We start from the raw sequence: 23,416 nt of genomic DNA, 5'->3' as shown, positions 1-23,416 counted from the left end.
TTCCCTGCGTGACACTTCGCATTTGATGTGTTTTCATTGCAATAACTATGTTTCTTCTTTGTTTTGTCTAACCAGTTATGTACATAAGGGTTTTATGTTACATCTGATGTTGTTAAATTAATGTTTATTGCATTTTTTTAATTTAGTTTTACCATGATGGTGTTTAGTGTTTGTGTGAATGACACTGAGCACCTTATATAAATTAGTATTGTCCTCTTAAAAGCTGCTTGTGATGAGCTTTGATTCATCACTTGATTCTCATCACCACTGTGATTGGTGGTTGTCCGTATATATCAAAAGTACATAACAGATATTAGTATTTCAATAGGTTCAGTTAATGAAATATGTTTTTTACTGTAAATTGTTTAAAGTGTAAACATAATCATTACCATATAAACCTTTAAATTATATGGTTTTGAACTGTAAAAATAAAATAAAAATGTAACTGTAATTATTACATTATAAACCTTTAAATTATATGGTGCTGTCCCTAAAAACCTAAAACGTTACTGCCGTATTTTTTACGGTAAAGTTCTTGCGCCGTTTTTTTACCGTAAATTTTTCGGGGATTTTTTTTACAGTGTACAAGCTTGATGATGACTGCTGAAAATAAGTTGACTATTAAAATGAAAAGCTGAACATCAGTTCAAAAATAAAATATTGCTTAAATTGTTACTGCCTTTAACTATAATTTTGGAATAAATGTAAAAATGCGTAAAAACACTAACTTGATGATATCTAAACTTGGTTTTAATAAATAGAACATTACCTAGTTAGTGTAAAAAATACAAAATATAATTGTATTTGGTCTCTCTTTTTTATGTAATGTTTATCTAATATATATATATATATATATATATATATATATATATATATATATATATATATATATATATATATATATAAATGTGAGGACTTTGCCTCCTCATTTTAAAACACCACCGCTACCTGTCTGTCTGTCTATAACCACAGCAATGGTCAATCCCACTTGTAAAACCCCTGATAGGTCGCTGTAGGGTCATGTCGTGTCGGACTCTGGAGGTGACAGAAAGGGTGTGTGGGGGAATCAAAGCCTTGATGTTGCTTTGAGGGTGTGCATGCATTCCTAATTTGTCCCCCATCACACGTCGACTGCATGGAACCGTTTAGAAGCCCACTGAAGTGCAGGACGCAGCGTGTGTGATGTTGGATAGGTGTGTGGGTGGGAACAGGAGTGTGTGTGTGGGGGGCGAGGAGCGTTTGAAGGTTGAGCCGAGGGTGGTGGATGTTGCGGTCGGCGGGTCCGAGAAGGTGATGGCGCTTTGGCAACTGAATTAGATAATTGCTCTGTCAGTGCGGTGCAAATCCTGGCCCGCACATAGAACGCATTAGCACGGCCTGCGACCAGGCTGCGCAGCGTGGTGCTAATGATGATATTTCCCCTCTTGCTCTACGTTCCCTGTCCAACGTCATAAACACTCGGTACAGCTCCCTTGCCACTAGCTGCTAACATATGTTTTTATTTTCATGACTGCATCAATTTCCATGGCTCAGTGAACTCGGCGCTCCTTAATTATTCCACAGTCGTTTTTGCGGAGTGTTTGCTGTGGAGTTTAATAGATTTTAAAGAGCTGGGCTGTCAAAGCTTGTCACAATAGAGTAGATGTTTCAAACCAGAGAGAGTAATTGGTTTGGGAACAGCAGGTTTCTTTGGCACATCCTACCGGCGTGACGGACGACGTGGCGGATGCAGGACGGCGGTGGCTAATCGCATCTCGGGTTGCAGCGGACCCCGCGATTTAAAGGCACAGTTAAATGCGAAATGTTCTAAATTGGACACCGAAAGTGATTTGATTGCTGTAATTATACCATGACGCCTTCAATCTTCACAATGAGGCAATAAAGAGTCTAAACGTCTGAAGCGTTGACGGACAAAATTTGCGTTGTCAGTCAGAGAATTACTCAGCTCTGGATGCGGGCCAGATAACCTTGTTTACATCATCCATTTAATAAAATACAATGAAGTAGTGTCACCCTCCGGTCCCAAACAGAAGCCTTGTCCTCACAATGCTCAATTATATAAAAACAGTATCTCCGATTACAGTAAACACTACCTTTGCTTCAAGTTTGGGTCATCTAAGGGCACTTTACTGTTTTAAAACAGAGACGCTTTGTTCAGAGAAGCAGACAAAACTGGAATGAGCCATATTCTTTAGTTTGAATTCACGCAGTCTCAGGTGTATTCTCTTACACCATCTCCCCCCTGTGTGTAAACACACATACACACTCAGATTAGCAGACTTTCATGAGAAGTGTGCTGGAGGTGTACGGTGTGTCGCTCTGCAACTAGCTGAAACCAGCTCGAACTCAATGGACTAGTCTAGTCCCCCCTCCCGGGCACTTTATGGGCTGGTCTGATCCATTCCCCTGTCTAACACCTCCTTAGAGCCTGCGTTTCCTTTGTTCTGTCAATACGCAAACAACCATTCACATATGGCCACTCTGTAATCAGTGAAATACTAGCCTCTGGGCTTTCAGCAAGAGAGAGAGAGAGAGAGAGACAGAGAGTTAAGAAAGAGAGAGAAAATCATCCATGACCAATCAACTCTTAAAATACCTGTCTGGCTTTTGGTTGCAGATGTTTTCTGAAGAGGACACAGATGAAAAGATCACTTTCCTGAGAGATTCGCATTTTTAAGGGAATAGTTACTGTCATCATTTACACACTCAAAACCTGCATGAGTTGCTTTCTTCTGTGGAACAGAGAAGGATACAAAGTCATACATACATTTCCATTAGTCATTTATTTGCAAAATGGTATGTAAAAACAAAAACAGTGGTTGGATGCTTTTCGTGTCAATCAGTCGACATCTTGTCTAAGTGGACAGTTCTTGACCAGATTATAAAACTTTTTGTAACGCTTTAGATTACGGCCCGGAAAGTATTGCCTAAGTAAAGAGAATTTACGTCATAATTTTCGGTAATTATAGTGTAATATTGGGGGAATAAAGGGGTAACTATCAGGAAAATTAACACATTATTTATACTGTAAGTATTTTTTAATTAAGGGGTAATTGTTCATGTAGTTACAGGGTAAGTATGAATCTGCGGGCTGTAAATTAAAGTGGTTCTTGTTCCCCTCTTGTTTCGTGTAGTTACAGGGAGTACAATAAACAACACATACAAAATCTGATATCACTCAGAAACATTTATTTAAAAAACAAGTTTTTTAAAACAGATTTACAACACTTATTATTCGTTTCTCTTGCTTGGCTTTATTCTCGTCTTATTCCTCTACTTTTTCGTCCTTGACATCAAAACCTCAAACAGCACATACAGCAATAACTACAGTAATCCATACGATCCCAATGGATGAATCAATGTCTTCTGAAGTGAAACGATAAGTGTTTGTAAGAAAAATAACAATATTTTACATTTTTTAAACTGTTAACTATCTCCCGTGTGTTTCAGATGAAACTTGCGCGAGAATGTCATGAAAGCTGGAAGCTTCTTTACTCACACACGTGCTGGTAACAGCTGATCGGATGCGAAAAGATTAGTAAATATGAGAGCATTTCTTGGTGTACTTTTTATTTTTATAAATAATAATACAAAATATCAAAAGACCTGGGATTCTTCTTAAGATCTATCAGTGGAAATAAAGATAAAGAAGAAGAGGAACAAGAGGAAAACAAGCAAGAGAAGCAAAAAAGGGGCAAAACATGCCTCTTTCTGTCCGGACGTTATTATTTGAAATGAAAAGTTTATTTAAAAAAATGTAATAAAAGTGTGTAATCTGTTCTGGATTAAGCTGTTTTTTAAATAAAAATTTCAGAGTGATATCAGATTGTGCATGTGTTGTTTATTGTACTCCCTGTAACTACACGGAACAAGAGGGGAACAAGAACCACTTTAATTTACAGCCCGCAGATTCATACTTACCCTGTAACTACACTGATAATTACCCCTTAATTAAAAAATACTTACAGTATAAATAATGTGTTAATTTTCCTGATAGTTACCCCTTTATTCCCCCAATATTACATATTGTTCCCTTATACCTACACGTACTTACTTTATAGTTACACTATAATTACTGAAAATTATTCTGTATATTCTCTTTACTTACGCAGTACTTTCCGGGCCGTAATCTAAAGCGTTACCAAACTTTTTGGTGACCTGAGTTATGGAAGGTTTTTTTTTTCCCATAGTCTTCGTTAAAGAGTTAATCTATGAACCAATCCAACCAGCTACAATCATTTTGAATTGAAGCTACTTTATAAATATATTCAAAAATCAGAGAAAAATACAAAGGTACAAAGACTTGAGCTTTAATGAGTTAGTTAGACCCTGTTTACACCTGGTATTAAGATTACAGCTGGTGTTTTAATCCGTCTCTTTTGTCCACTTTCAATCCCTTCTGTCCTGATTTCTTCGAGGGGAGGGTCTAATTTATGCCCTTTTTCAAATATTAAAAAAAAGCTCATGCAATTTCTATATGAATGCGAAATGAGGTGGGGGAAAAAACGACAGCAGCTTTCCTTTCTGCTCTGATAGCCACAAGACCACGCCGAACGCTCTGAGTGTGTGTAAGAAATCAGGACTGGCAAGGGAACGTTGTGCTTGGTGTGTTTTCCTTCTTCAGACAAAGTTTAAATCCCATCTGGCTAGCGCGCTTCCCATAATGTTTACGTGTTAGGTCAGAGTAGGCGGGTTTTATGGCTGTCGAACGCATTTGACCACATGAGCGTTTACACCACAAAAGCAATTCAGTCTAAATACATTTTCGACTACCTCTGGAAGTGGTCGAAAGTGGACAAGCTCTAAACGTTTTAGACCCCATTTACACCTGCATTTAATGTCATCCACTTGTGATCCGATCGACCAAAACGCATCTTAATACCAGGTGTAAACAGGGCGTTAGTTGGTTGATTGGTTGGTGCGTTGGTTGGAAAGTTAGTTTGTTGGTTGGATAGTTGGTTGGTTGGTTGGTTAGATGGTTGGTTGGTTGGTTGGTTGGTGCGTTGGTTGTTTGGATAGTTAGTTGGTTGGTTGGATAGTTGGTTGGTTGTTTGGTTGGTTAGATGGTTGTTTGGTTGGTTGGTGCGTTGGTTGGTTGGATAGATAGTTAGTTGGTTGGTTTGTTAGATGGTTGGATAGTTAGTTGGTTGGTTGGAAAGTTAGTTTGATGCTTGGATAGTTGGTTGGTTGGTTGGTTGGTTGGTTGGTTGGTTGGTTGGTTGGTTGGTTGGTTGGTTAGATGGTTGGTTGGTTGGTTGGTTGGTTGGTGCGTTGGTTGGTTGGATAGTTAGTTGGTTGGTTTGTTAGATGGTTGGATAGTTAGTTGGTTGGTTGGTTAGATGGTTGGTCGGTTGGTTGTTTAGATGGTTGGTTGGTTGGATATTTAGTTGGTTGGTTAGATGGTTGGTTGGTTGGTTGGTTGGATGGTTGGTTGGTTGGTTGGTTGGTTGGTTGGTTGGTTGGTTGGTGCGTTGGTTGGTTGGTTGGTTGGTTGGATAGTTAGTTGGTTGGTTAGATGGTTGGTTGGTTGGTTGGATAGTTAGTTGGTTGGTTAGATGGTTGGTTGGTTGGATAGTTAGTTGGTTGGTTAGATGGTTGGTTAGATGGTTGGTTGGTTGGTGCGTTGGTTGGTTGGATGGATAGTTAGTTTGTTAGATGGTTGGATAGTTGGTTGGTTGGTTAGATGGTTGGTTGGATAGTTGGTTGGTTGGTTGGTTGGATAGTTAGTTGGATGGTTAGATGGTTGGTTGGTTGGTTGGTTAGATTGTTGGTTGGTTAGATGGTTGGTTGGATGGTTGGTTGGTTGGATAGTTAGTTGGTTGATTAGATGGTTGGTTGGTTGAATAGTTAGTTGGTTGGTTAGATGGTTGGTTGGTTGGTTAGATGGTTGGTTAGTTGGTGCGGTGGTTGGTTGGTTGGATAGTTAGTTGGTTGGTTAGATGGTTGGTTGGATAGTTAGTTAGTTGGTTGGTTGGTGTGTTGGTTGGTTGGTTGGTTAGTTGGTTGGTTGGTTGGTTGGATAGTTAGTTGGTTGGTTAGATGGTTGGTTGGTTGGTTGGTTAGATGGTTGGTTGGATAGTTGGTTGGTTGGTTGGATAGTTAGTTGGATGGTTAGATGGTTAGATTGTTGGTTGGTTAGATGGTTGGTTGGATGGTTGGTTGGTTGGATAGTTAGTTGGTTGATTAGATGGTTGGTTGGTTGAATGGTTAGTTGGTTGGTTAGATGGTTGGTTGGTTGGTTGGTTAGTTGGTGCGTTGGTTGGTTGGTTGGATAGTTAGTTGGTTGGTTAGATGGTTGGTTGGATAGTTAGTTAGTTGGTTGGTTGGTTGGTTGGTTTGTTGGTTGGTTGGTTGGTTGGATAGTTAGTTGGTTGGTTAGATGGTTGGTTGGTTGGTTGGTTGGTTGGTTGGTTAGATTGTTGGTTGGTTAGTTAGATTGTTGGTTGGTTGGTTAGATTGTTGGTTGGTTAGTAAGATTGTTGGTTGGTATATTGGTTGGTTAGATTGTTGGTTGGTTAGATGGTTGGTTGGATAGTTAGTTAGTTGGTTGGTTAGATGGTTGGTTGGTTGGATAGTTGGTTGGTTAGATGGTTGGTTGGTTGGTTTGATGGTTGGTTGGTTGGTTGTTAGATGGTTGGTTGGTTGGTTGGTTGGTTGGTTAGTTAGTTATAAACATAAAATAAATTGTTTCTGTATACGCAAAAGTTTTATGTTAATTACAAAATATACAGGTAGGTAAACAAATATTTAAGTAGCTTGAGAGCATAGGGACATTGACTATTACGTTATTCACAGTGCTTTATGGGAGTGGGCATTTTTTTTAATAGCTTTTTTTATTGTTGGAAATGACATTTTTAACCAGGAATTCCACAGTTAAACACAATTATTTAAACAAATAAGTTGAAATAATGTGGGTTGCGGCTTCAACAAAAGCATACACTATCCTAGCTCACAGTAGGTCTGTCTTTAAAGATGTATAAGTTATTGTTCAGAATCAGTTCCCCTATGGAGAAAATGAATGGGACTTTTACTTCTGTAAACTGACTCTTGCACTCTATGAATTAGACCAGACATTATGTTGAGTCAGGCTGTGTAAGACTATGAAGCCTGAAGATGCTACAGAAACACTGCTGTGATTAGATGTAAGGTTCTACTTCAATTGAAGGCCATTTTAATGGTCTATATTATGGTTTATTGGTTGAAAGTGTGTTGAAGGGGAAGGCCTTGACGGTAAGTACACTATTACAAACAACCACCCTGCTCTCTCCAAAGCAACGCGACTTAATGTGGTAATTAGGGATCACAGTCTGCCTCTTCTGAATTCATTTCACAGCAAAGTTATTTCAGTAATACATTCAGACATTTTACTTCATCACACACTTGTTTGGCCTGATTTCTCACAAGGAGTATATTTATTTGCATTTTATTTTGCGAGGTACAGTGGAATTTGAGAAGGCAGGGTGAATGAGGTTGAGAAATGACATGCCAGAACTGTGTGCGCTAATCGCTAAGCTTCAACAAGAGTTTTGCATTTAGTAAATACTGTAGTAAATTAAGCTCAAATGTTCTTCCTCAACAAAAGGTAATCCACACCAGGAGTTTATGTATGACTTCATTCCCACTTCAAGCCAACAAGGATTATTTTGTCTGATTCGTAGTTCTGCGGTCTTCTCATTTCATTCTTCGTATGGTAAGTCTCAGGTTGTCGGGATCAACCTGGCCAAGTTAAGATAGATAGAGGACGTCACATTGGAACAAAAAGCCTGCAAATCATATGGCCTGTCACACACCATTTAGCTGCAAATGGGTTCAATTAATCTCGATAAGGGTCTCCAGAACTCAGTCAGGAAGGAAAAAACACCAAACCTCATCCCATCATTCTCAGAGAGCTACAGGTGCCCCATGCGACCCTGGGCTGAGCACGTTTGAAGTGCAGAAACGCCAGAAACCACTGGGATTGCAATCTGCACAAATATCGCTCACTTCATTTCACTCAGGAGATGCTTAGGGGTGACAAATGGCCCTTTTTAGTTTCACCATTTCAAAAGCTGGCTAATGTATCTGGAAAACACTAAAACAAAACCGTTCGCAGTAATGCAGGATGAATTTCAAAGGCTAAAGAGGTCTTTATGGGTGAATATATGGACTTTTGGTCCCGCCCTCATAACAGCTCATTTTGGAGGTGAATGAATCAGGATAACACAGATAGGCAATTAGCATAACAATATTACTTCCCCTCAGAAACTGCTACCACAGATCTGGATAACACTATTAAGATATTAATCTGGTTTAACGTGTAGGTTTAGTTCCTTTATGTATCTAAGCTTTTACAAATAATGTTTTAATGCTTGTCAGATTGGGCAAGTGCTGTCAAAATCATCCCTGGTTTAGCCGTATTTTGGGTATATAATATACAAATATTTATACTTTCATTGAATGGAAACATAATAACAAAGTGATAATAATACTAATAATACAATTATTATTATTTTATGATTATAAAGAATTTATTAAGTTTTCAATAATAGCCAATAGCTATTTTTTTATTAGAAATATAATTCCCTATAAATGCAGCTTATGAATTCATAGACTTTTGCTGGAAAATGACATAATACAGAGCGAAACATTACTGATTTGCAGTGCTGGGTAGTCTGGGTTATATAATCAGATTTAAAAAAATTTACTTTAAAATGTTGTTTTCCATTTTGAAATGGTCATAACCAGTTACTTTTTATGGATTACATGATTTATGGTAACACTTTAGTTTAGGGTCCAATTCTCCCTATTAACTATTTGCTTCTTAACATGCACATTAAAAGGATATCGGCTGTTTATTAGTCCTTAAAGCACATATTAATGCCTTATTCTGCATGACCATATTTTACATACCTAATCCTACCCAATACCTAAACTTAACAACTACCTTACTAACTATTAATAAGTAATAATTAGGAGTTTATTGAGGCAAAAGTCATAGTTAATAGTGAGAATTGGACCGTCTAAATTCTAAAGTGTGACCCATTAACACCATGGCATCAAATTATTTATAATTCATTGATTCTCACTTCTTCTTTTTAGTTTTTTTTACATTTCCCTTTCTAAAAAATCATATCGTGTGTCAAACTGTTTAGCTTTGACTATATTCATAATATAGAATGGCCATGTAAATAAATGTGTGATGCTTCTAAATTGGGGACAAAAGCACCTCTCAATGACACCATGTATGAGATGAATAATTATTATAGATTACTATAATAGTTAGTAAACACTGCTAATATATAGCTGTGAAACATAATGTGTTCATCATATCCAGTGACCTTCACTAATTATTGATATGGACAAAAGTCTGGACAAAAATATTTAAAACCTGGAAAACCTTGAATGTGTAATGTCATTGCTGTTTACATGATTATTATTGTTTGTTCATGTAATGCAATGATTTCTTTTTTGAACTTTTTTGTCAGACAAAGCCCTTTGATCTATAATATTTACTTGGATATCCCTGAGATGTTAAGTTAATTATCCATCCACCCATCCATACATCCATCCATCCATCCATCCATACATACATCCATACATACATCCATCCATCCAAACCTAATCTAATCTGAATGAGTTAGGTCAAAAGTAATCAAAAAGTAATCTACGATTTTCATCATGTATTTGTAATCAGTAGTGAACTACAATTTGCAAGTAATCTATCCAGCAATGTTGTTTTGTTTGATGCTTCCAGGACTATCATAAATCATTCAAAACATGTTAGCCAGCTAGACAAGAGCTATTTTAGTGACATATTAAATTAAGAAGAATTATCAACAACAATATTTAAAATATAATGTAAAAAACATTTTTTATGATTGCCGCTTTGATCTATAATATTTACTTGGATATCCCTGAGATGTTAAATTCATTTTTCAATAATTTAACAACACACTTGCATCTATCCATCTATCTATCTATCTCTCCATCTATCCATCTATCCATCCATCCATCCATTCATCTATCCATCTATCCATCTATCTAACTATCCATCCATCCATCCATCCATCCATCCATCAGACAAACAATCAAATCTAATCTAAACGATTCTAAAGTAATCTAAAAGTAATCAGATTACATTACCTGAAATGAGTAATCTAGATTACGCTTCTAACTACAATTTTCATCATGTATTTGTAATCAGTAGCGAACTACAATTTGCAAGTAATCTATCCAGCAATGTTGTTTTGTTTGATGCTTCCAGGACTATCATAAATCATTCAAACAAGTTAGCCAGCTAGACAAGAGCTACCCTAGTGACGTATTAAATTAAACAGAATATCAACAACAATATTTAAAATATAATGTAAAAAGGTTTAAGATTGCAAGGAATAAAACCCCAAACTTAAGATGTATTTAAGAACCAACAGAGTGATGCCAGTTTTGACAAATGGCTCAAAACACTTTCAACCCTGGCCTTGAGCCATCCTTATTGTTGAGCCCTACTCCTGGACTGGCAGATAGTAGATCAAGATTGAGAAATAGTCTTTCGGCTATTAACAAAGACCCATGATTCATATAGTTTTACAAGAGTAACCACCGAGAAACCACAAACTAACCACACAGCAGCTTCTAAGAAACCACTGACAAGCTATTAAAACCTGAAATGAAATCCTTTCCAAACTGGCCCTTCTCTCCAATGCCTCTGTGCACAGAGACGAGGGTTTTTGTGGGTAGTGGAATGCAACTCACATCTCTGCCATAGCCAGCCGAGGAGGTAATGCACTCGCATGTTGGCACATGTTAAGGGAAGCGCGCCTTGTCTCTTATTAATAAAGCTTGGCCTCCTCTCTCAAAACTGGCAGCTCGGTCTTTACCACTTCATGAATCACACGGCGCACGTCGCAACCGTCCTATGCCCACCATTAAGAGGTAATGATGTAAGAGAGGAAGTTTTAAAAAAGAAAAAATCTCTAAAAGCGGATATATATTACACAGACTTTCACACTACACATATCACCACGAGAATGCACTGCTTGAGAGAGGTTTAGGCTCTAACAGATTAAAACAGGGTAGAATGTCAAAGCTCAGCAAAAAAAAACAGAAATCTGACAATGACAATGATGGCTTCCTTTCTGTCTAATCTAAACATACCAGCATGATCACTTATTTTCCCCTCGGGCTATCGTATTGTTCCACTTCCATTCTGAAAGCTCTCCACAAATAGTTGAAATGCTTCTTTGCTTTTTTTGGGCTGTATCTAGACAGTGTGTTAACATGTCGTTTTTGATGTACCTGACCTCTTACGGCGATGCACACGGAGCAGGTCTGAAAGAAACAAACATATAAATGAACCCTTAGAAACATGTTGGCAATAACACACAAATAAACACATACACAAAAATGAGAGAAAACATATAATATCAAGTGATCCAATGCAATGCACCTACACTACAAGATCTTAGCCACAAATGTATGCACCTCTCGATGGAAATAACATCACAACATTTATTTCCATCAAGAGATGCATCAATTTTTGGTCCAGATATTGACAATGCAAGAGTCCAGCACTCTGTGAAGTCTCCTCCAGCCCATCCCAAAGACTCCTGCGTTGAAAATGATTCTTCATGCTCATTCTTTCACAGTTTGAGCCTGATAAATCTTGACATTGTCATCCTGGAATATGGCCATAATGTGTCTTCCTATGGTTGTTAAAGAAACGAAAAGCTACACACTCCATCAAATAGGGTTCGAAGAACTGTTACTAAACATATAACATGCTAGAAACATATAAATCACTGCAATAATGATCCAATCATAGACTCTTAATCATATAAAATTCACTTTACGACTTGAATTGACTGTTTTCTTCATCTTGGAATATAGAGAAAGATATGAATATTCCTAGAATGAGCGCTTACCCTCTTTGAGTGATGCACTGAATCAAACCTTGTTCAAATGCTGGGAAATCGAGGCCACATTTGCGCCGACCCTGCTTCAGTGCAGATTCCAGTGTGATATTGCAGAATAATTAGTCCCTCCATCTCATACTTCAGGCATTCTTTTTTTCCATCGTGGGGAAAGGATTATGCAATGTGTTCCTCCAGAGGCCCATGCTACCTGACAGAAAGTTCACGCCAGCACAGGCGTAGCCGGAGACTGTGGGAAAGTGAACAGTTCCACAAGCTTGCAATGCTAATGAAACAGTTAAGAGCTTAGTTTGCTTCTAACGAACCAATGGAACAGATGGAACATATGTTGCGGAGATGATAAATTGGGTTAGACTTTTCTGGTCAGCAAAAAAGAATGAGCTGTAAAATGTTGTATGGTATTGCTATGCATTTGTTCCCCAAAAAACTAAAAGATGCTGCAATCAAGACGTCCGAAGAGTCCAAAAAACCGTCAAAAAGTCCAAAAAGGTTTAGTTCATCTTACTTCTCCTCACATAAGGTGATGTGGTTTTCTATTGGTCGGATGGAAAAGTAATAGGAATAGAGAAGTGTTGGGGGTAACGCATTACAAGTAACTTGAGTTCCGTAATAATATTACTTTTTCCAAGTAACTAGTAAAGTAACGCATTACTTTTCAAATTTACAACAAAAGTTACTTTTTCACATTCATTTGACTGACAGCTCTCCTGCCCCCATGTTGAGAAAAATAAGTGCAGAGGCGTTGTGTGTAAACATGATGGTTATTATAGTTCTAGACTAAATGTGAGCATTTATTTATCTCACTTGCACAATAAAGATTCTGTACTCCTCAAAATGAATAAAATCAGTCAAATGCAAAATCAGAATACTATGCAAACCACCAATAATTAAATGTTAAATAAAACAACTATTTTTATGCATTTAATCTACCTTTATTGAGCAATGTCTTGCTGCCGATCTTTGATGATGAAAATTAATAGATTTTTTGTTTTTATTGGTAAAACTTTTTTCTCCTGAATCCTATTCTACCATTATCCAGAATGGCAACACAGCAGAGCTGCGCCCTCTACTGTTCATGCAGGAATTTGCATTTTTACCTCAGTCTGGGGCTTATTATTTCAATTTTGGTATGAAGAGGTCTTTACATCTGCACAAAAATAAAACTTTTTTTGTTATAAAAACAAGCCCAGCCCAGGTGAGAAAAAGTAACGCAAAAGTAACGTAATGCATTACTTTTCTTAAAAAGTAACTAAGTAACTCAATTAGTTACTTTTTAAGGGAGTAACGCAATATTGTAATGGATTACTTTTCAAAGTAACTTTCCCCAACACTGGTCATAGGTCTGTTCTGGTTTGGCTGTGGGAAGCAGGGGAAAACAATGCTTAATTCCACATTAATCGTTATTAATATATAAAAGGAAGTAAAGCATGATTTTGTTTGATACGTTTGTTTGTTACAAAGGTAAATTCTATGTTTTTTTGTGCAAATTAATCTGCCACTTACATAGCTAAATCATTAAATTAGACAAATACCAACATGTATAGGTTGTGTGACATTCTCTCAATCCTCAAAAAATAGAACAAAACTACTCAAGACAAAACAACCCAGACTTCGGTTTCATGGGTAAATCACAGCGGTCCACAACTGCAGTTTTGCAATGCAGTTATTAATTTAAAATCTTTCCTTCTGCTGTATCTTTACATTAGGGACGTCCAATCCTGCTCCTGGAGGGCCAGCTAATCAAGGTCTTAGTAGGAAAACTAGAAACTTCCAGGCAAGTGTCCTGAGGCAATTTGGAGCTAAACTCTCCAGGACCCCGTTTGGACACCCCTGCTTTACATTTATGCATTTGGCACACTTTTATCCAAAGCGATTTACATTCCATTTAAAGCTGCAGTCCGTAGTTTTTCCTCTTTGGCGCCATCTCTGTTCGAAATCTGCAATTGCAGTTATTCGCGGAATTATCAACTTTACGCGATTTGTGCCTCGGCACGGCACAGCGCGGAGGAATCCATTGTTTTGAGGAGAATGTGCAGCTATCAGTCACCGCGATTATACACCAGATTATACTTTTTGAAAGTATGACCAAAATAATAATTTTCACCGGTAAAATGTCATCTGAACAAGTAAGTTGATAACATCCACCTTTGTTCTGACCAACTAAGGGGGAAAAAGCATTGCAGTAAATCGCGATGATTAAATCTAACGATCGCTTATCATATCCATGCAAATTATACTTTGTTTTCAAATTGTTAATGTTAACAACATCAGCATAGCGTGACTACATTTAATGTGTATTAGGGCTACCTGTAGTTTAGTTTCCCTTTCTGTACAGTCTCATTTCTAACTGTCATATACCAACAAATTAATGTGGAGTAGAGGTGAATTGCTCCGTCTCATAGCTAGCGCAAAATAATTGATATTTACCATAGCAAAATGAGAAAGGCACAACAAAGAAAGTGCCGTAATGAATTAAGCGAACAAGTGTGTTTCTGTTACATAATTGAACCATTGAAATGTCTTGTCCAGCAGAAAAAAAAGCGTTTTTTTGCGTCCGTTTTGAACCCCTTTAAAACACGGAGTTCACGCCACCTTTCAAAATTGTCCTTGTTTTCGCATGGGCCTGGTTGAAGTCTCTTTTTTTCTGTAGCCACTTCGAGGGTGCGTCTCAATCAGTCCCCTAGTTCAGTAGTCAGGGCACTGATCAGGGAGTCAGCCCGTTGATGTCCTGATCAGTGCCCTGACTACTGAACTAGGGTGCTGATTGAGACGCACCCCGAAAGTCTGAAGTCTTTTGCATTTTACAACGGGTGAATCTCCAGTTGTCACTGGTGATTGCGTTTTAACCTTTCTGGATCCGCCATCAAATGGATAAGTTTAATTATATCAAGTGCTGTGAGAAAAGGCTATAAATCTCCACCTCCAACATTCTCACATGCAATATAGCCTACTAGCCGGGACAACTTCTTTATGTGTACACATGTGACGTAATGACGCAAAGACATGCTTGAATTTCCCGCAGAAATCCACCAGTACCACTGGAATTAAAAACATTATTACAAGCATACCGTTGTAAATCGAGCTAATGGGAAGCAGCCAGTATTGAACACTAGCTGGTTATGTACTTGCTCAAAAATGTATTTTGAATAATTTTTTACCCAAAAAAGTTACGGGCTGCAGATTTAAGGTAACATTTTATCAGTTTATGCATATGGGAATCAAACACATGACTTTGATGTCTCTAGTGCCTATACTCTTTAAGCTACACTCTGTAAAAAATATTGTTACAATTAACGACAACTTAAAATGTTGTGTTAGAATACATTTCCCAGATTTAACTTGTTGGAGTACCTCAAATATCAATGTTTTACAGTTTTCAAGAACAAACACTTAAAGCTACACTATGTAACTTTTCCGTCCACTAGAGGTCGCCTGTTCAAAACAAAGGCGTAGTTTGATGACGGCACGTTTGAGCGCAGAATCTTGGGACATGTGGTCTTCACCTCACAGCCGGTGGAAAACAGTCAGGATAGGACTCGGGCAGAAATCATGTTCATAGATGCGATTATTAACATTACTGTAGTCTGAAGCAGAGCAGGAGCGAGTGTTGTGGAGCTGAGCAAGGCCGCAGGAGTGATTGAAGAGCGGGACTGTTATTATGGCATAGTCGCTGGCGGGACTTTTATTATGACACGGTTGCCGGCGGCACTTCCTCTTCTCCAGTGCTGAGTGTGAGGTAACGCAACTCTGTTTATCGTATTAGATATATCTGAGTGTGTTGAAAAGGAAGTTATGACGTTCGCTCGGCGGCTGCTATGACACTTGTTCACTCTGCAGTGAGAGTAAAGTGTTTCACTGAATAAAACCGGAAACCGAGGGTGACGCAGATATGACGCAATCGACAGGCGACTCCCTCACACGCATAGCTCACACGTCCCGGCTCCTTGGTTAAAATAGCAATTTTCTCACGATTTACAAATAGTTGAAAACATTTGGGATATTCTAAGTACTCAACTGAACAAAATATATAACACTGGCCTAGTGGTTTCTGGATGTTTTACTGCAAAAATCCTACATAGTTCACCTTTAAGCCGCATTTCCACCGCAGGAACTTTCCCCAGGAACTTTTGGGCTGGTACTCGGTGTGTTTCGACCGCAGGAACCAGGGTCTAAATGAAGTTCCGGGTAAATATTTCCCCCTCCAAACGGCTCTGCTCGCGAGGTAGTACTTTTTCAAAGTTTGGGAACTTTCGGGGGTGGGACTTGGGCGCTGAACATGCTGATTGGTTGAGCTCACGCAGCATTTTATTTCAACCATCATTTTTAAAAGTCTTTTGTGAGGTTCGTTCTGCGTTCAGTAAATATCAGTCTTGCTCTTTCTGTCCGATGGCATGCGCTCGTCTCAGCAATCTCACGGTCAATGTCCGTAATAGCTGATAATAATATACGTTGTCTTATTTTAAATCTAGCTTTACGAGCTTTCAGAATACGCTTTAGTCTCCTCTCTGCTTGAATCTCCTCCACTTGTTATTGTTGCAGACAGTGTTGCACAAAAATTATTCCTGTCTGTCGCTGACTGGGAGGAACAGTTGCGCGCAGTCCCACGTCTCTGGACTAATTTCCCTAATCTTCATGGTACTTTAGACCGCAGTGGAAATGCAGACAGTAGCAGGTCTGGGGGAAAAAGTTCCTGGTACAAATTGTTCCGGGTCATTTCGGTGGAAACGGGGCTTTACTTTTGAAGGGGACCCATTATCCCCTTTTTCATGGTCTAGAATAGGTTTTCAAGCTTTCACATTGTTGCAGCTCCTCTCTTCCCAGTCTATCAGTAACACTCGTTTCCCAAAAGCATCGTTAGCCAACTTTGGTCGCAAGTTCCAATCATTACCAGCATTCTTCAACGAGATGGTGTTTCCCAAAATCATAGTTCCAACGCACATTCGCAAACAGCATCACAAAGTTGTGTGGTTGGAAAGACAGCTCTAGACCTGTGGTTACAAGCATAGTTTCTTATTTGCATGACATCTGGACTTAATAAATCCTTATGACATTCATTACAATCTATATCTTTTATTTCGAATAAATACAAGTGTAATTGACGTCTTTTAGTTTGTGAAGAGATTTAAAGCGCCATTTTTGAATTATGTAAGAACGAGTCTATGATTGAATCTGGAAATAAAGCAAAATAAAATAGCTGGGGAAAAAAAGAGAATTAGTCCCCAGATGCCATGTCTGTAATTTATAGCAAAAAATCTAGCATTCATTTGATCTCAAGCGGATTCATTAAAATAAGTTATTACTCTACCACCTGCGTGACATCATTGACCAACGCGGTTGAGCAGAAATTTGCGACAATACTGTTTCGGGAAACAGTCTTGACCAAGCGGCAACCTCCCACAGTTTCTCTTGAAGCGAATACGGAAGTGACATATAGTGCAATTAATCGACTGGCCACTACGGACAGGCTCCAGAAGGAGCAGAATCTCATTGAGTCAAGTCAAGTCAACTTTATTTATATAGCGCTTTTAACAATGTAGATTGTTTCAAAGCAGCTTTACAGTGTTAAACAGGAAAATAACGCAGCATAATTTTATTCAGCTGTATAGCCATTCTGGAAAAAACGCTGATGTCATCAGTTCATTTCAATTATCATACAGTGACAGTGTGGGCTTTAGATCAATAATTCGATCAGTAATTTAGTTTAAATGTTTAATTTAGTTTATTAATTAGATTTATTTCGATGTTTAGTTGAAAAATGTAGTGTCCCCAACTGAGCACGCCAAGCCAGAGGCAACAGTGGCAAGGAAACCAAAACCCCATTAGGTGACCTAATGGAGAAAAATAAACCTTGGGAGAAACCAGGCTTAGTCGGGGTGCCAGTTCTCCTCTGGCCAATTAACAAACAGCGTATTATTATTATTGAGCCCCATGTTAAAACTCCCAACATGTTTACAGCCTGGAACAAATTGTGGTTTTGGTCTAAACGGCTAATAACTGTGAGGGGGTGATTTTTTTTTATAACTCATTCGTTTACATTATATAAAGCCTTAAAGTTCTGCATAATTAAGGGCGTGGCCAGTTTGAGTGACAGGTGGATAGCCATTTATCTGCTGTCTGTTAGTCATCACGTCATCTCAGCTCTGCCCACATCCCGCCTTTTTGCCCATTTTCTGTTATACGGGAGTGACGCGCGATGACGCACTGCCAAGATGGCAACGGCCAGCTCGTCCCTACTTTACGCTTCAGAACTGCTCTTCAGAATCCTATGGGTGACGTCACAGACACTACATCCATATTTTTTTACAGTCTATGGTCGTGACTAGTTGATTTCTTCAACGATGCATCGTTCTATGGTAGTTAATCAGAGTTACATTGTTGTACGGGAAACGCACCTGTTTAGTTCCTGTCTCTATGAAGCCCCTTCTTCTGAAAAGTGCAATGTGCTCTGATTGGTCAGCTGGACCAGTGTGTTGTGATTGGTCAACCGCTTCCAGCGTGTTTCGGAAATTACCATAGCTGTTAATTTCAAGAAGCACAACTTAACCCCCTTTTTTTGCGTATGCCTTGGGTAATAATTATTTAAATGAGGAATGTTGAACGTTTGATCGCGGAAGAAAACTCAAGACTATAATCGAGGCATTTCAGGGAGTTCAGAAATAGTGTTTACTAATATATAGAATAACTATATTTGGAGTGACTATGCTTTGCAGACCCTTTTCAGGCTCAAACAACACAGGTTGAAAACAAAAACTGTTTTTTTGTTTTTTTAAATTTACAGGAATATCTTATTTGCACTTCCACATATTTAAACTTGCACAGACAAAATAATTCACATGACACACAGCTAAATATGGCGATTGGCATTAAACTTGGCATGACCTGTGAAGGGAAGATTATCAGTGAATAACAACTTAATTTTTGGACTGTTCCTCACACAAAGCTCTCGTTTGACTTCAGATGATTTGGGATACAGACTAACATTTGGCCCATGTTCTGATGAATGTTGGTGTCCAGGTCCAAGCCAATCACTCAATATCACAGCTCTGCGGACCCAAACGAGACTGAGCCATACCACTGCCAAGCTCATGACAGCTGAAATTGAAGCTACGTCAAACATTTAATCAGCCTTGATCCAACCAGTTTTTGCCCCGAGGGTTCCCGTTAAACATGCCAAGTTGCCATTCTTTCACTCTCCCACAGTCAATGTTTACAAATCTGTCTCATCTGCACTTCAGCAGTCTGTTTTATCACCATGAGCATGAGTTCTTTGTTTTACCTGGCCCAGGTATACCAGACAGGTTCAGCGTTGCATCTTTCCACACAGAGCCCTAACTGGCGCTACGCTGAGAGGCTGATACATCACAGCCCAAGCAACTTCAGCACTAGAAACACGCACTTACATTGAATATACTCAGAGTGTCACAATTCACCAGTGTGAGTGCCCATGATTACCACCAGAGGGATCAAGGCTGACCAGCGTCCAGAGATGGCTCCAGCCACTGACCAGCGTTCAGCGATGACTCCAGCCACTGACCAGCGTCCATATATGGCTCCAGCCACTGACCAGCATCCAGAGATGACTCCAGCCACTGACCAGCGTTCAGAGATGGCTCCAGCCACTGACCAGCGTTCAGCGATGACTCCAGCCACTGACCAGCGTTCAGAGATGGCTCCAGCCACTGACCAGCGTTCAGCGATGACTCAAGCCACTGACCAGCGTCCAGATATGGCTCCAGCCACTGACCAGCATCCAGAGATGGCTCCAGCCACTGACCAGCATCCAGAGATGGCTCCAGCCACTGACCAGCATCCAGAGATGGCTCCAGCCACTGACCAGCGTCCAGAGATGACTCCAGCCACTGACTAGCATCCAGAGATGGCTCCAGCCACTGACCAGCATGCAGAGATGGCTCCAGCCACTGACCAGCATCCAGAGATGACTCCCGCCACTGACCAGCATTCAGAGATGGCTCCAGCCACTGACCAGCATCCAGAGATGACTCCAGCCACTGACCAGCATCCAGAGATGGCTCCAGCCACTGACCAGCGTCCAGATATGGCTCCAGCCACTGACCAGCATCCAGAGATGGCTCCAGCCACTGACCAGCGTCCAGAGATGGCTCCAGCCACTGACCAGCATCCAGAGATGGCTCCAGCCACTGACCAGCATCCAGAGATGACTCCAGCCACTGACCAGCATCCAGAGATGGCTCCAGCCACTGACCAGCGTCCAGAGATGGCTCCAGCCACTGGACCAGCATCCAGAGATGGCTCCAGCCACTGACCAGAGATGACTCCAGCCACTGACCAGCGTCCAGAGATGACTCCAGCCACTGACCAGCATCCAGAGATGGCTCCAGCCACTGCCCAGCATCCAGAGATGGCTCCAGCCACTGACCAGCATCAAGAGATGGCTCCAGCCACTGACCAGCGTTCAGCGATGACTCCAGCCACTGACCAGCGTCCAGATATGGCTACAGCCACTGACCAGCGTCCAGATATGGCTCCAGCCACTGACCAGCGTCCAGATATGGCTCCAGCCACTGACCAGCGTCCAGATATGGCTCCAGCCACTGACCAGCGTCCAGATATGGCTCCAGCCACTGACCAGCGTTCAGCGATGACTCCAGCCACTGACCAGCGTCCAGATATGGCTCCAGCCACTGACCAGCATCCAGAGATGGCTCCAGCCACTGACCAGCGTCCAGAGATGACTCCAGCCACTGACCAGCATTCAGAGATGGCTCCAGCCACTGACCAGCATCCAGAGATGGCTCCAGCCACTGACCAGCATCCAGAGATGGCTCCAGCCACTGACCAGCGTCCAGAGACGGCTCCAGCCACTGACCAGCATCCAGAGATGGCTCCAGCCACTGACCAGCATCCAGAGATGACTCCAGCCACTGACCAGCATCCAGAGATGGCTCCAGCCACTGACCAGCGTCCAGAGATGGCTCCAGCCACTGGACCAGCATCCAGAGATGGCTCCAGCCACTGACCAGAGATGACTCCAGCCACTGACCAGCGTCCAGAGATGGCTCCAGCCACTGACCAGAGTCCAGATATGGCTCCAGCCACTGACCAGCATCCAGAGATGGCTCCAGCCACTGACCAGCGTCCAGAGATGGCTCCAGCCACAGACCAGTGTCCAGATATGGCTCCAGCCACTGACCAACGCTCCGAAATGCAGTAATACAACAAACAAGACTTTTCAGTGAATGACAGTGTGAACATGGTATATAAACTCACCTAAAGGATTATTAGGAACACCATACTAATACTGTGTTTGACCCCTTTTCGCCTTCAGAACTGCTTTAATTCTACGTGGCAATGATTCAACAAGGTGCTGAAAGCATTCTTTAGAAATGTTGGCCCATATTGATAGGATAGCATCTTGCAGTTGATGGAGATTTGTGGGATGCACATCCAGGGCACGAAGCTCCCATTCCACCACATCCCAAAGATGCTCTATTGGGTTGAGATCTGGTGACTGTGGGGGCCATTTTAGTACAGTGTGTACAAATGATTCGAGCTTTGTGACATGGTGCATTATCCTGCTGGAAGTAGCCATCAGAGGATCATAAAGGGATGGACATGGTCAGAAACAATACTCAGGTAGGCCATGGCATTTAAACGATGCCCAATTGGCACTAAGGGGCCTAAAGTGTGCCAAGAAAACATCCCCCACATCATTACACCACCACCACCAGCCTGCAGAGTGGTAACAAGGCATGATGGATCCATGTTCTCATTCTGTTTACGCCAAGTTCTGACTCTACCATCTGAATGTCTCAACAGAAATCGAGACTCATCAGACCAGGCAACATTTTTCCAGTCTTCAACTGTCCAATTTTGGTGAGCTTGTGCAAATTGTAGCCTCTTTTTCCTATTTGTAGTGGAGATGAGTGGTACCCGGTGGGGTCTTTTGCTGTTGTAGCCCATCCGCCTCAAGGTTGTGCGTGTTGTGGCTTCACAAATGCTTTGCTGCATACCTCGGTTGTAACGAGTGGTTATTTCAGTCAAAGTTGCTCTTCTATCAGCTTGAATCAGTTGGCCCATTCTCCTCTGACCTCTAGCATCAACAAGGCATTTTCGCCCACAGGACTGCCGCATACTGGATGTTTTTCCCTTTTCACACCATTCTTTGTAAACCCTAGAAATTGTTGTGCGTGAAAATCCCAGTAACTGAGCAGATTGTGAAATACTCAGACCGGCCCGTCTGGCACCAACAACCATGCCACGCTCAAAATTGCTTAAATCACCTTTCTTTCCCATTCTGACATTCAGTTTGGAGTTCAGGAGATTGTCTTGACCAGGACCACACCCCTAAATGCATTGAAGTAACTGCCATGTGATTGGTTGATTAGATAATTGCATTTATGAGAAATTGAACAGGTGTTCCTAATAATCCTTTAGGTGAGTGTATAGGCAGATGTAATAAGGTAATGAGACACAGGTGTAAACAGTGAGTGCTAATGAGTCCAGGCAAAGGATTATGGGAAATGTAGTTTGTGATGGAGTGACAGTCCGGGGGGTGGAGTGCCCTCTGGTGGAAATCACGGGCACTCACACTGGTGAATTGTGACAGAGATTTAGGCTCTGTTCCAAAACGTAGTAAGCGGTCTACTGTCTACATAGAGAGCTACCTTTTAAGGGAGCATCCTTACTCAAATGGTGCGCTCTACTTGCCTACTCTACTCATAGACATTTTAGATTTGAATAGAGGTTACCCAAGCTAAAAACAGTGCTCTAATCTCATTTTATGTACAGTCATGTGAAAAAAGAAAGTACACCCTCTTTGAATACTATGGTTTTAAGTATCAGGACATAATAAAAAATAAAAAAATGATCTGGTCCTTAGCAGGTCTCAAAATTAGGTAAATACTACCTCAGATGAACAACAACACATGGCATATTACACAGTGTTATTATTTATTTAACAAAAAAAGACAAAATGGAGAAGCCATGTGTGGAAAAACTAAGTACACCCCATGATTCAGCATGTAGAACCACCTTTAGCAGCACTAACTTGAAGTCTCTAATGTTGTTCAGGAGGAATTTTGGCCCACTCTTCTTTGCAACGTTGCTACAGTTCATTGAGGTTTGCAGGCATTTGTTTATGCACAGCTCTCCTAAGGTCCCACCACAGCATTTCAATCAGGTTGAGGTCTGGAATATCACTGGGCCATTGCAACACCTTGACTCTTTTCTTTTTCAGCCATTCTGTTATAGATTTGTTGGTGTGCTTGGGATCATTGTCCTGTTGCATTACTCAATTTCAGCCAAGCCTTCAGCTGTAGGACCGATGGCCTCACATTTGACTTTGGTATACAGAGGAGTCCAAGGTGCCCAGGTCCTGTGGCTGCAAAACAAGCCCAAATCATCACCACTCATGTGGCGCTGGGATTTTTGGCTAAGCATCTCCACTTTGGTCCCATCTGTCCAAAGGACCTTGTTCCAGAAATCTTGTGGTTTGTTCAGATGCAACTTTGCAAACCTAAGCAGTG

At 40.6% G+C, this 23,416-nt stretch overlaps 1 protein-coding gene across 1 annotated transcript in view; it reads right to left on the bottom strand.

Moving 5' to 3' along the window:
• The window catches only part of fgf24 (fibroblast growth factor 24), a gene marked incomplete at its 5' end in the record, with an annotated part of 44,652 nt that extends 21,474 nt beyond the window's left edge, over positions 1-23,178 (bottom strand). Inside the window, one exon of the mRNA XM_079839280.1 lies at positions 23,035-23,178. Coding sequence (XP_079695406.1) covers positions 23,035-23,178 — 144 coding nt within the window. The remainder of the gene's footprint in view (positions 1-23,034) is intronic.
• Positions 23,179-23,416: the final 238 nt, after the last annotated feature.

This window comes from Gobio gobio, assembly GCF_949357685.1.
Source record: "Gobio gobio genome assembly, chromosome: 16".
NCBI classification, from domain to species: domain Eukaryota; kingdom Metazoa; phylum Chordata; class Actinopteri; order Cypriniformes; family Gobionidae; genus Gobio; species Gobio gobio.
This window is presented reverse-complemented; position numbering and strand designations above follow the sequence as displayed.